This window comes from Mustela nigripes, chromosome 9 (genome assembly GCF_022355385.1).
Source record: "Mustela nigripes isolate SB6536 chromosome 9, MUSNIG.SB6536, whole genome shotgun sequence".
Taxonomy (NCBI): domain Eukaryota; kingdom Metazoa; phylum Chordata; class Mammalia; order Carnivora; family Mustelidae; genus Mustela; species Mustela nigripes.
In genome coordinates, this window is record NC_081565.1 from 13,446,487 (window position 1) to 13,461,284 (window position 14,798).

The 14,798-nt window shown below is 40.2% G+C and overlaps 1 protein-coding gene across 1 annotated transcript in view; it reads left to right on the forward strand.

Moving 5' to 3' along the window:
- The window catches only part of C5 (complement C5), a 97,564-nt gene extending 87,048 nt beyond the window's left edge, over positions 1-10,516 (forward strand). Inside the window, exons 36-38 of the mRNA XM_059412169.1 lie at positions 1,479-1,562; positions 9,273-9,411; positions 10,211-10,516. Of these exons, the coding sequence (XP_059268152.1) occupies positions 1,479-1,562; positions 9,273-9,411; positions 10,211-10,349 (362 nt within the window). The 3' untranslated portion in view covers positions 10,350-10,516. The remainder of the gene's footprint in view (positions 1-1,478; positions 1,563-9,272; positions 9,412-10,210) is intronic.
- The last annotated feature ends 4,282 nt before the right edge of the window (positions 10,517-14,798 follow it).

A 14,798-nucleotide genomic window follows, 5' to 3' on the forward strand; every position in this document is an offset into this window, starting at 1 on the left:
GCATAATCTCCTCCAGTCCTGTCCATGTTGCTACAAAAGTTGGGTATTCATCCTTTCTGATGGAGGCATAATACTCCATAGTGTATATGGACCACATCTTCCTTATCCATTCGTCTGTTGAAGGACATCTTGGTTCTTTCCACAGTTTGGCAACCGTGGCCATTGCTGCTATAAACATTGGAGTACAGATGGCCCTTCTTCATCTTGATTTTTTAAAAAAAGATTTTACTGGGGTGCCTGGGTGGCTCAGTGGGTTGAGCCTCTGCCTTCAGCTCAGGTCATGGTCTCAGAGTCCTGGGATTGAGCCCCACATTCGGCTTTCTGCTCAGTGGGGAGCCTTCTTCACCCTCTCTCTCTCTCTCTCTCTCTCTCTCTGCCTGCCTCTCTACCTACTTGTGATCTTTCTTTCTGTCAAATAAATAAATAAAATCTTTTAAAAAAGATTTTACTTATGCATTTGAGAGAGTGAGCAAAAGAGAGAGCATGGGTAGGGGTGGGGTATTGTTGTTGGAGTAGCAGAGGCAGAGGGAGAAGCTGACTCCCTGCTGAGCAGGGAACCCAGTGTGGGGCTTGATTCCACAACCCTGAGATCATGACCTTAGCCAGAGGCAGATGCTTATCCGATGAAGCCATTCAGGCATCCCAAATTCAGGATATTTCAAAATTTGTTTTAAGCTACTAATTCAGTTGGCCTTTGGTTCTGGCACAGTGAGCTCCTTCATTCATCTAGCTAGCTGGAATCTCAAAAACGGGCAAACCTTTTGGGTCATTCACTTCAACTCTACCAAAGCAAAAATGAAAGGATCTTTTCTCAGATACATAGAAGGGATCGGTCCCTTCAAGCTGCTCATTCCAAACCTGAGATCAAATACCATGGGTTAAAAATTGATGCCTGAATGAAGAGAAAACAGGATAAAGAATGTCTCGTGTCAGATAGCTACCAATCCCAGCAAAGATGAGTCAGAAAACCAAATCCTATCAAAATCCAAAGATCAGAGCCATTGGAGGTATCCAAACAATCCAGGTAAGGGAACAGGAGGCCCACAGGACAGGCCTGAATGATAGATAAAGGCCCCTCTGTGGACAAATGGAAAAGGAAGGGGCCCTTCCACATTCCCCATGGGCATGACTCCACTAATCTTAAAGGATCAAAATCTGAACTTTACATTTAACAAAGACATATCTTGTTTGTTTAGTGTGCTTCTCTCTTTTAATTTAATGCTGCTCTTATCCTAATCCTCCTGTTCTACAACAGTGGCTAGGGCTAATGATTCTTAGCAGAATAAACCATTAGTCATGATCAGTAGAATCAGATTGGGAGTACTTAGGAAGGCTTTTTGGAAGAAATGAGATTTACCTCAGGGAGCTCATAAGAGTTTGCTATGCCTCATTTCTCATTTGTTTGACAAACTCTGGCTTCTACTGGACATGGCATTAGCGATATTAAGCATGAATTCTTGTGTTGTTTCTCCTACCAGTTTATAAAGTTCGTCTCACTTCTATCACTGAAGAAAATGTCTTCATTAAGTACACTGCAACCCTCCTGGATATCTACAAAGCTGGTGAGCATTCTTTCATTCATTCTTTCACTCAACAAATATTTAGTACTTACTATGTGCCATTAATGAGGCGTTATATTGATAGACTAGGCATTGTATTAGACACAGAGGATACAACTCGTATAACACAGCCAGAGTTCTTGCCTTATTAACATTTATAGTCTGTTCAAGGAGACATGTTCAGAAAGAAAGAGAGACAGAAAGAAAGAAAGAAAGACAGACAATGAACAAATAATTCTAAATCATAACAAGTACTATATCTGAGACATGTAATTAATGTGGGAAACTCCTTCAGTGTGATAACAGATGGCGTCTTTTGGGAGTGATATTAGGAGTTAGCCATTCTTAAAGGGGTGTAGTGAAGAGCGAAACAAATATACAACCGCCCTGAGATAGCAAGTAACCTGGCACCATCAGGGAGCTGAAGAACCCCAGCAGGGGTCAGAGGCAGGAAGACACTAGTGTGAGGTGAAGCTGAGAGGTAGGCAGGAGCTGGGTCATACAAGCATTTATAACACATGACAAGATATTTAGATTTTATTCTAGAAGTCCAAAGGGAAGCTAACAAAAGGTTTGAGGTAGGCAAACAAGATGATTTGATTTATGGTTTTAAAAGATCATTCTGGCTTCTTTTGTGGGAGTGATCGAGAGTAGAAACAGGGAAACCAGTTAAGAGTGTCAATGAAGTACAAAGCTGTGGGTTAGATGCCATGTGAGGATAAATGAGACATTTAATAACTAATACAATAAAATGAATTCACATGTAAAAAAAAAATAAAACATTTTAAAATTGTTCCCTTTTATTCTCTAATTAAACTAAGTTATAAATATTATAAAACTTCTTGTAAAATTATATAGTCACACAAATGGTTCATTAAATAATTCTAATAATTCCAAATAAGTTTTAGTTTTAGACATTGTCAGTCTTATTTTGCTTGACTCACTACAGGATTGCCCCTGTCTGAGCTCTGATTTGACAATAAGGAACCACATCAAACCTCCAACTATATCTTTATCGAATTGATAGTCTTTACAAAACCTATAATCTCAATAAGTAATACCTCCTAATAGCAAAGGTACTATCTGTGGCCCTGAAGTCTCTCTCAGCTTCTATTCAATTGGTAGTAATTGCATTCAAAATGTTTCTAGTCCTCCGGAACTGTATGACATTTTTATGTATTCAGTGTATCTCTATTTATCAGCTAAGTCATGACAACAATTTATTGAATTTTTGAAATTTGAAAATTTATTGAATATTTGGTTTTCCTTTCTTATTTTTATTCCCCTTTAACCCTGAGAGTTTTACAAACATCATAGACAAAGTTTTAGGATTCACAATTTTTTTAAAAAACTTAAAAGTTCATCCTATTTTTTACTTTTGCCATTAAAACAAAAATATTTTCATATAACCCTTAAGTGGTTTGATTTTGTTTTATATCAAATTTATAATCATTTTTATCTTGCTAAAAGCTTGTTCCACTTTCATAGTTTCCTTTATTTTTATACAACTTCACTATTTATTCTCTAATCTGTGAGCTTATTAAAGTTGATATATATTTTATTGAACATCTGAAGACTGTATTGACATAATTGCTAGACTATCATGAGCAAGTCACCAAAAAGCATATCTATCCACTTTGTAAATATTTGCCTCTATACCACAATATCTATCAAAGTGAACCAATCAGGCTTGACATGATTTCCAAACTGTCTTTGTGATTCTAGCACTACCAGCTGCCTGTCCAAATTCCAATATTTTTCCAATTTTCATTATTGCAATTTTTTCATTATTGAAATTTTTAAAGCTTTTCCTATTATTACTTAATTCTGCCTAGATACACAGAACACTAAACTTACAAAGAAGTAGTTACAGTGAAATGATCTGGCTTGGCTCCTATCTTTGTGGTATCCAGAGACACTTGATACCTGCTTGATAGGTAATTCAGTCAACGCCTAATTGAACAGCTGGGAACTTCAGAACTTTTGCTGAAACTGGACTCTTCCCTGGCAATCTGTTTGTACCAATACAGTGTTCACATAAGTATTCCTCATTGACTCCTTTTCTCTCCAACAGCTTGATGTTGTTCAGTTGTTCTTTCCAGTACCTTGAAATCAGCAAAACCCATTAAATGGTCTTCAAAGTCCCCAATTTTTTATTTTGCATTATTTTAAACACTTTTTATATTCATTGATTTTTTTCAATAATGGTTGAACTTTTATCACCTTATTTATATTTTCCAAAAAGTTGTGTTCTCAGTGCTCACTTCAGCAGCACATATACCAAAAAGTTGTATTCTCATTTCACTAGGTATAAATTTTGCAATAAGTAGGAGTGTAAACCTAAATTGCAACTTTATGTTTATATTAATTTTCTTCTCTTTTGAAATTCTATCAAGTCTTTCAAGTATGAAAATGCTTCATCATTTTTAGCCATAGACTAATAATACTTTCCAAATCTTGATTGGCTTGATCGATACTCTCATAAAAATGTGTTTCTGGTTTTTATTATTTTCAAATGTTTTACTGCTTGAAATTGATTTGTGGTGTTAACCTGTTTTTTTCTCATTGATGATCACAAATTTTCTGAATCATAGTTGTCATTCTGATGAAAATATGTGTTTAGCACTCTGATCTTTTTGCCATCTAACTTCGAATGCCATTTGCACCCAGCTTTCACATTATAAGTAAGAATAAACCATTCCTATTTTTACTGAAATAATCAAGTATTCTTCATTCCAGAAATACAAGTTATTTGTCTTATTTTCTCCTAATTCTTACATAGTATCAGAAGACATCCCAGGCTGTTCTGAATGTTGGGCAGCATGAGATGATTCCTAAGCTGTAGTTCTTTATCAATATCACTTCTTCTTTGTTCTCCTGTCCATTCAGATTTATGACATTTAAAAGGAAATGTTAGAAATGTTTGTATACTTTATTACCTCTTCATTCCAGGTGTTCCTTTTTTAATTGTATACATTTCAAATTTATATAACTATCAGAACACCACACATTTACCACTTACCCAAAAATTGCTGCACATGAACAATAAGCCAAGCTAAAAGCTAAGCTATTTAGAATAGAGGGCAAATAGACAGTTCAAGGATAATGATAAACTGGTGTTTCCCTTAAAATACAGGGTGTTCTGAGTGACAATATAAATGGGGAAAAAAAAGATCAATGATTGTGACAGCTGAGGTTAATTAATTATTCCCTCTTCTGGATATACTTGAGACATTTTTTTAAAGATTTTTTATTTATTTATTTGACAGAGAGAGATCACAAGTAGGCAGAGAGGCAGGCAGAGAGAGAGGAGGAAGCAGGACTCGATCCCAGGACCCTGAGATCACGACCCAAGCTGAAGGCAGCAGCATAACCCACTGAGCCACCCAGGCGCCCCTACTTGAGACATTTTATAACAAAACGTTTTTTAAAATAATGATAAGGCCTGGGCAGCCACACTTCTTACCATGACAGGGGCTGAACTGGTAAACAGTGCTGGGAATGCTGCTTAGATATTGCTGCCAGGGGAAGTCATGTCCTGAAGGTCATCAGGAGAGTGTAAGAAAACCAGCTGCAACTGATGTGTGCATGCTTATTAAATATCACTAATTAAAGCTTACCATATATGCAGTTACTATGAAGCATATGTCCAGAACTTTTTCAGGATTCAATAATTAGGATCACTCTGTCCGAGTCAAATAACTGATCATCAGTCCTGAATCTATAGCAACGAGTCAGACCCAGTCCCTGCCTCAAGAAGTTTCCTGCCTAGCTGAAGACAGATAAATGGAATAAAACATTGTGATAGAAATTCAAGTATAAGGGGAGTGGAGGAGACAGAGAGATATTTATGACAAAGAACACCCAGGAGTATATACTGGATACCTCGAGAATTGAAGATGTGTTTCCAGATGGGTAGAAATGCAACAGGACAGCATGGGAAGGAATGCATTCCATGTAAGGGAGCCACCTTCTTGACTACCCTGAGTTCTTTGAGAATCGCAAAGTTATCCTCTTTCAAACCCTCCAGAGTCTTTCACACGTCTTATACTTCTCTACAAAACTATCCATTGCTCCATATAAATTTTAGCATTATTTGTTCCATTTCTTTGAAAAAGATGGATGGTACTTTGATAGGAATTGCATTAAATGTGTAGATTGCTTTAGGTAGCATAGACATTTTCACAATATTTATTCTTCCAATCCAGGAGCATGGAACATTTTTCCATTTCTTTGTGTCTTCCTCAATTTCTTTCATGAGTATAGATTTTCTGAGTTTTCTGAGTATAGATTCTGTGTCTCTTTGGTTAGGTTTATTCCTAGGTATCTTATGGTTTTGGATGCAATTGTAAATGGGATTGACTCCTTAATATCTCTTTCTTCTGTCTTGCTGTTGGTGTAGAGAAATGCAACTGATTTCTGTGCATTGATTTTATATCCTGACACTTTACTGAATTCCTGTATAAGTTCTAGCAGTTTTGGAGTGGAGTCTTTTGGGTTTTCCACATAGAGTATCATATCATCTGCGAAGAGTGATAATTTGACTTCTTCTTTGCCGATTTGGATGCCTTTAATCTCCTTTTGTTGTCTGATTGCTGAGGCTAGGACCTCTAGTACAATGTTGAATAGCAGTGGTGATAATGGACATCCCTGCCGTGTTCCTGACCTTAGCGGAAAAGCTTTCAGTTTTTCTCCATTGAGAATGATATTTGCGGTGGGTTTTTCATAGATGGCTTTGATGATATTGAGGTATGTGCCCTCTATCCCTACACTTTGAAGAGTTTTGATCAGGAAGGGATGCTGTACTTTGTCAAATGCTTTTTCAGCATCTATTGAGAGTATCATATGGTTCTTGTTCTTTCTTTTATTGATGTGTTGTATCACATTGACTGATTTGCGGATGTTGAACCAACCTTGCAGCCCTGGAATAAATCCCACTTGGTCGTGGTGAATGATCTTTTTAATGTACTGTTGAATCCTATTGGCTAGTATTTTGTTGAGTATTTTCGCATCTGTGTTCATCAAGGATATCGGTCTATAGCTCTCTTTTTTGGTGGGATCCTTGTCTGGTTTTGGGATCAAGGTGATGCTGGCCTCATAAAATGAGTTTGGAAGTTTTCCTTCCATTTCTATTTTTTGGAACAGTTTTAGGAGAATAGGAATTAGTTCTTCTTTAAATGTTTGGTAGAATTCCCCCGGGAAGCCGTCTGGCCCTGGGCTTTTGTTTGTTTGGAGATTTTTAATGACTGTTTCAATCTCCTTACTGGTTATGGGTCTGTTCAGGCTTTCTATTTCTTCCTGGTTCAGTTGTGGTAGTTTATATGTTTCTAGGAATGCATCCATTTCTTCCAGATTGTCAAATTTATTGCCGTAGAGTTGCTCATAGTATGTTCTTATAATAGTTTGTATTTCTTTGGTGTTAGTTGTGATCTCTCCTCTTTCATTCATGATTTTATTTATTTGGGTCCTTTCTCTTTTCTTTTTGATAAGTCTGGCCAGGGGTTTATCAATTTTATTAATTCTTTCAAAGAACCAGCTCCTAGTTTCGTTGATTTGTTCTATTGTTTTTTTGGTTTCTATTTCATTGATTTCTGCTCTGATCTTTATGATTTCTCTTCTCCTGCTAGGCTTAGGGTTTCTTTCTTGTTCTTTCTCCAGCTCCTTTAGGTGTAGGGTTAGGTTGTGTACCTGAGACCTTTCTTGTTTCTTGAGAAAGGCTTGTACCGCTATATATTTTCCTCTCAGGACTGCCTTTGTTGTATCCCACAGATTTTGAACCGTTGTATTTTCATTATCATTTGTTTCCATGACAAATAATGCTAAAATTTATATGGAACCAGAAAAGACCTCGAATAGCCAAAGGGATATTGAAAAAGAAAGCCAACGTTGGTGGCATCACAATTCCGGATTTCAAGCTCTATTACAAAGCTGTCATCATCAAGACAGCATGGTACTGGCACAAAAACAGACACATAGATCAATGGAACAGAATAGAGAGCCCAGAAATAGACCCTCAAATCTATGGTCAACTAATCTTCGACAAAGCAGGAAAGAATGTCCAATGGAAAAAAGACAGCCTTTTCAATAAATGGTGCTGGGAAAATTGGACAGCCACATGCAGAAAAATGAAATTGGACCATTTCCTTACACCACACACAAAAATAGACTCAAAATGGATGAAGGACCTCAATGTACGAAAGGAATCCATCAAAATCCTTGAGGAGAACACGGGCAGCAACCTCTTCGACCTCTGCCGCAGCAACATCTTCCTAGGAACAACGCAAAAGGCAAGGGAAGCAAAGGAAAAAATAAACTATTGGGATTTCATCAAGATCAAAAGTTTTTGCACAGCAAAGGAAACAGTTAACAAAATCAAAAGACAACTGACAGAATGGGAGAAGATATTTGCAAACGACATATCAGATAAAGGACTAGTGTCCAGAATCTATAAAGAACTTAGCAAACTCAACACCCAAAGAATAAATAATCCAATCAAGAAATGGGCAGAGGACATGAACAGACATTTCTGCAAAGAAGACATCCAGATGGCCAACAGACACATGAAAAAGTGCTCCATATCACTCGGCATCAGGGAAATACAAATCAAAACCACAATGAGATATCACCTCACACCAGTCAGAATGGCTAAAATCAACAAGTCAGGAAATGACAGATGCTGGCGAGGATGCGGAGAAAGGGGAACCCTCCTACACTGTTGGTGGAAATGCAAGCTGGTGCAACCACTCTGGAAAACAGCATGGAGGTTCCTCAAAATGTTTAAAATAGAACTGCCCTATGACCCAGCAATTGCACTATTGGGTATTTACCCTAAAGATACAAATGTAGTGATCCAAAGGGGCACATGCACCCGAATGTTTATAGCAGCAATGTCTACAATAGCCAAACTATGGAAAGAACCTAGATGTCCATCAACAGATGAATGGATCAAGAAGATGTGGTATATATACACAATGGAATACTATGCAGCCATCAAAAGAAATGAAATCTTGCCATTTGCGACAACATGGATGGAACTAGAGCGTATCATGCTTAGCAAAATAAGTCAAGCAGAGAAAGACAACTATCATATGATCTCCCTGATATGAGGAAGTGGTGATGCAACATGGGGGCTTAAGTGGGTACGAGAAGAATCAATGAAACAAGATGGGATTGGGAGGGAGACAAACCATAATTGACTCTTAATCTCACAAAACAAACTGAGGGTTGCTGGGGGGAGGGGGTTAGGGAGAAGGGGGTGGGATTATGGACATTGGGGAGGGTATGTGCTTTGGTGAGTGCTGTGAAGTGTGTAAACCTGGTGATTCACAGACCTGTACCCCTGGGGATAAAAATATATGTTTATAAAAAATAAAAAATTAAAAAAAAAAAAACTATCCATTGCCAGCTGCCAAATACTTTTTGATTTTACTATATAACAAGTGGACATTAATGTTGTTCAACCATAGAGAAGTTCTTTTCATTCCTGGTTCTAAAGAAGGATGGGTCTGAGCCTCATTTGTCCAGGGCCACACAGCTGGCAAATGACCGAGAGCCTGATTCCAGAGCCTTAACCATATGGACATTGTCACTCTCCAATAGCCACTTATATTACATTTATACTCAGTAATTAGCCACGAGGAACTGGAATTGTTAAGAGTTTATGCTCGTGACACCGTAACATGAATGTGATAATCTTACCTGTGTGCCTCTCAGGTGAAGCTGTTGCAGAGAAGGACTCTGAAGTCACCTTCATTAAAAAGGCCACGTGTACCAACGCTGATCTGGAGAAAGGAAGACAGTATTTAATTATGGGTAAAGAAGCCCTCCAGATAAAATACAATTTCAGTTTCAGGTAAGTCATTTTGGAGTTCCTGATCTTTCCTTCAAAACTAGGTGTCTTTTATTCTTAACTACACGTTTCTTATGTGTCAGGCTATTAACCAACAAACCATTAGAAGCCTAAACGCAATAATGTCAATTTACACTTGATCTTAGCCATAAGGCCAAGAATCAGTGAAACAATGGGAATTTAAAACAAAGAGCCACGTAAAAACCATGAGGGCAACTGATCCCTCACTGACCGATAAACCAAGTGAGGACCCAGGTCTGAGGGTGCCTCTGAAGGTGCTCACCCAATAATAAGGGGGGTTACTTACTGCCCCTCAGTAAGTTCTCAGACTGTTCTCTTTGTAAAGAGAGAAATGTTTAAATACTCATTTTATTGTCTCTTTTTAAAAAATAGATCTTGAGGGGCACCTGGGTGCTCAGTTGGTTGGTCCCAGGTCCTTAGGGTTGGGCCTGCTTCAGGCTCCCTGCTGGGTGGGGAGACTGCTTCTCCCTCTCCCTCTGCTGCTCTGCCTGCTTGTATTCTCTTGCTCTCTGTCAAATAAATAAATAAATATTTTTAAAAATAAATAATAGTTCTTGAGATAGATACTATTCCTGCCTTTAATCGTGGGAGCCCTCAAGTGGCTTCCTGAGATTTGGGGGTTTGTGGTCCTTCCCAGGGGGAGGCCCGTGCAGCAGAGCCTGGCTGACAGAATGGCCTCCTGGGGCCTGGACAGCCTGAGCAGGCTGAGCTCTGTGGAATTCAGCTCTTCTCTGTCTGTGGCCATCACCACAGCCATTTCACTGTCGTTTTTTCTTGGCAGGTACATCTACCCTTTAGATTCCTCAACCTGGATTGAATATTGGCCTACAAACACCACATGCCCCTTGTGCTCAGAATTCGTGGAGAAATTGGATAAGTTTGCTGAAGACATCTTTTTAAATGAATGTGAAAACGCCTGAAGAGGTTTAACCATGCACAGTTTTCACTGTGGACTCCTGTTGTTGAAGTGTCTTCCTTTCCTTTCTTTCTTTTTTTAAACATTCACAGCTGGTCTTATTTGGAAAGCTCGCTTTACTTAGGATTAGTGGCACTTGCTTTTATTAAAGAACGATTTTAAGAACTGTAACTTTCTGAAATACTGTGGCCTTGGGGGGCATGGACACAAGTACTCCTGCCAAGGTTATCAGACACCAGAAGCAATAAAAATTGGAGCGCCTCCCAAAACCTGCCACTCAGGAATGTTTGCTGGGGACGAAAGAATAGCCCCATTGAAACGTAGTATCTTACAATAACATGGCCTTTGCTTGAAAGAAAATACCAAGGAACAGAATATTGATCGTTAAACCCTGACTTTGCTTTCAAAATGTGCAAAAAACAAAAAAGCATGTTGTTTTATGCTAGGGCTGCTTCAAACGCCCAGTCAGGCAAATTGAAAGGTGGATAGAAGCAGCGACGGAGACCTGGGAAGACCTAATGTCAGAGCCTTCAGCAAACTGGGAAGGTAGGAGCCTCTGCACTGGTTATCTCCCCTCCCAGTGTCCATTCCTTGCCTTCATGGGGATCCCACTCCTCCCTGCCCCTCCCTCCCAGCACTCAGTCCTTTCCCCCAGCGACGTGCTCTTGCCAGGAGTTGCTCCCCTGGAAGGCAAACCTTAATGCTTGCAACCCAGGGAAGAGAAACCGAGTGGGAATCAAGAGACCTTTCCTCTAGCCCTCACCAGGTCTCTGAGCCCATCTGAACTTTGGAAAAGAAGATTTGCAATAGGACGTTCATTTTTAAATGACATTTTGTAAGCACTTTAGACCTCATGAATTTTCACCTAGATTCCCATTTAATGTCTCAAGGACCTCACAAGGTGCAGGGATTCTTATGAACCTCACTTTAAGGATGAGGACATTGAAACTTGGAAGAGTCAAGCCATTTTTCCAGCCTAGTAAAGGGCAGAGTTGGAGACCAAACCCCACTTCCTCTCAGTCCACACACATCCTTCTTCCACATCATTACACCAGTACGTTGCTTGTGAGGTTTAATTTTCTAAGACCAATGTGGGATGCGGCTGGAGTTTCTTAGGTAGAGTTTAACAAGGTGCACCGAAATCTCACAAGAAAACATGAAGATAAACTCTGGATATAGTACTGATGGTGACTAAAATGCATTCCCGTCTTGAAAAAGCTGCATTTTACCACTTGGGTGAAATGACATAAGGTTTACAATGTGCCTTGTAGGTAATAATATTTTCCACTTCCAGGAGCTAAGAATTTATTTTTGTTAATGACCGAGCTCACATTGTAGGGACTCCCTTGGCAAAAACAACCCATGTGTCAAATATGCCTTAATTGTGCCAGCAAGGGTGAGGTGCCCCTCCAGAGCAGACCTGAAGCATCTCCTGTCACCTTCTAGCTGAATGCAGGGCTGGGAGGCACCAAAGTCTCTGAGCTGTGGAGCTTTCCAACATCAAACCAAGTCTTTCTGAGTTAGCCTGGTACCATTTACAAATCCACCAGATCCTCTTCCGCTCACTCTTGTGCATTTTAACATGCTTCTTTAGCGAGGCTTTCACAACCCTCCAAACAGTCTGGGGTCCCCCCTGAACCCTGCATTTCCCTTCCAAGTCACTTGCAACTACTTCTTTAAGCACGTACAAGTGTTTATTTAGTGTGCAGCTTCCTAGCACCCCTATAAGCTCTGCATGGGCAAGTCCGGATCTGTTCTGTTCACCACAATCTCCGCTGTGGTGAGCAATGCTGGGCACATGGCAGGGACTCATTAAGTGTTTGTGGATTCCACTGAGAATGGGGCATCAGAAGGTCCAAGTCCAGTCTTGACTTTGCCCCCGCAGGGGCTTGGGGCAAGCCTCTTCATCTCTTTGGTGGCTTGTCAAACAAGAAGTTGAATAGTCAAAGGCCTTTCTATAGCTCTTAAGAAGATATTTTATAATCTTACATTGCGAAACAGAAAACAGAACCACATGGCATTGAAGAAGGGCGTGTGTTTTTTTCCTATGAGTATGAGGGGAGCTCGGCGAAGGGCATGAGTGCAAGAATGGGGCGGGGGGCTTCCTGAGGCCCTCCTGAAGAAGGGAGTGCAGGATTCACGTAGGTAGAGGGAGGCAGGAGGATCTTTGTGGTTGAAGGGAAAAGCATAGGCAGGTTTCCACTGGGGTAGCAAGAAGATTTAGGAGCTACAAAGGAAGCCTACTCATTGAATAGCCATACATTTAATTTTTTAAGTTTTTATTTTAATTCCAGTGAGTTAACATACAGTGTTGTATTAGTTTCAGCTGTATGATAGAGTGATTCAGCTATAGGTTTAACGTGTATTGGGGAAAAAAATACAACTAGCACCTCAAAGCTGTGATATACAATTTTCTTTGAAAATAAATGTATTTATCAAAAAGTCTATTTAAGGAAAAGTTTTAAGTAAACAAAAGTATAGGTTGTTCTTAGGTCAAAAAATCATGAGCTTGGCATGTACAAGACTGATGTTTAGGAAACTCTGTCTTCAGAAAATATGTGGAATTGACAATGAATTAAGCTTAAGGCAGGCGACCTCACTCCATATTTCTCAGTGAGGGATTCTGAGCCAAAGTCATGTTCAGTCTTACTTTCCATCCTCCGTGATGCTAGTTTATTCAGCAACATCCAACAAATATGTCTTGATTTAGTAACTGTAGGCCAAGGCTAATTCTAGGCACTTGGTACCCAGATTCCCACCCTTATGGAACTTAGATTCCAGCTGGGGAGACACACCATGAACAATAAAGACAGTAATTATGTATCTGACCCTGACTGTTAGAAAGTGATAGAGCTTGGGGAAAAGAAGAGGAAAGCAGAGTAAGGGTGCTGGGGAGTGATCAAGGGAGGGGTTGCAGGGTTTTGTTTGTTTTGTTTTGTTTTTTTTTTTAACTTTAAAAACCTTATTATATTTTATTTTTTTATTATGTTCCGTTAGCCACCATACAGTCCGTTATGAGATCACGACCCATACCCTTCACCAGTTTTAAATAGAGTGATCTGGTCAGAGTAGGTTTCAAAGTGATACCTGAGCAGAGACTTGGAGGTGGCGAAAGAAGGAGCCATGTGGTCACCTATGGGATGAGTGTTCCAGGCAGAGGGAGCTCCAAATCCCCACACCTGAAGCAGGAGCAAGCCTGGTGTCTTATGGGAAGAGCCAGGAGGCTGGTGTAATAGAGGTAGAATGAGTAACCAGGGAGGGAGGTGGAGAGAGGAAGCCAGGGAGGGCATAGGGAAAAGATCCCGCAGATCATGGAAGTGTAATAGCTTTATTCAGAGGGAAGGGGGAGCCGTTGCAAGGTTTTGAGCAGAGGGGTGACAGCAGGAGTAAATTTACAGTGCAGTAAATTTACTGCAGTAAATAAGGCAAGAGATGTGGCGAGTGAACAAAGCAGAGCTTATTGGCTCTTCAGTGAAAGAGAACGAATCCCAAGGGAACCACAGAGCTTCTCAAGAAAGGATGAGAGAGAGGAATTCTTACAGGATTTGGGCTTGTGATGGATTCCTTTAGGGAAGGTTTAAGGAAGTAGGGCTTTGCTGTGGATTGGATGCTCTCAGGAAGTAGGAGTCATCCTATGAATGAGTATCTGAATTCTTACCTAACTTGAAGGAAAAGAAGTTACAGTCACTCACATTAGCCAGGAAAGGGGGCGTGTTTGATCGTTTTTGTGGTTTGGATAATGTTCTTATTTTCTACTCAAACATGATTATGGAAAAGTCTCTTTTTTTTCTCATCCTGCACCATTGTGTCTGATGTGATGTCTTTGTGTTCCATGATGTCACCACAGCCTGACTCTGAATACCAACCAGGTCAACTCCTAGGGTCACCAAGCCTGGCTCCCAGACTAACACCCAGTTATCTTCTCTCTCACAGGCCCTTTTTCCTAGAACACGTACATACACAAGCAAGGCACAGATTTACATCCAATTTCAGAAGCCCTGTGAAAGACTTCGTGTGGGCCTGAGGACAGCCTCAGGAGCTGGGCCGCCACATTGGAGAGATTCCCACAGACACGAGGCAGCTCTGCGTCATGTGTCCACAGCTTTCCCTATTCCTGAAACAAATTGATTCTGCACGCTCAGTGCAATGTGAGGCCCGTGTCACCAGGGACATGATCTTTCACTTTGATTGGGAGGTTGAAATATCCCTTCACGGTTCTGAATCAGAAAGGAATTGTGAAGGAAGAGAGGAACGAATAGAGGAGAGAGGGTGAGGGAGAGGAGGGAGGGAGGGGCTGGTTTTAAGACCAGATGAGAACTCCATTTCTAAGAACCTTCTGGATTCTTCTCAGCTGGCAGGGTCCCCACCCTGACAGACATGTTGGCAGAAGCAGATCTGTTCCTTGGAACACAGTGTCTGCTCCTTCACTGTTTCCATCATTATAATCAGATAT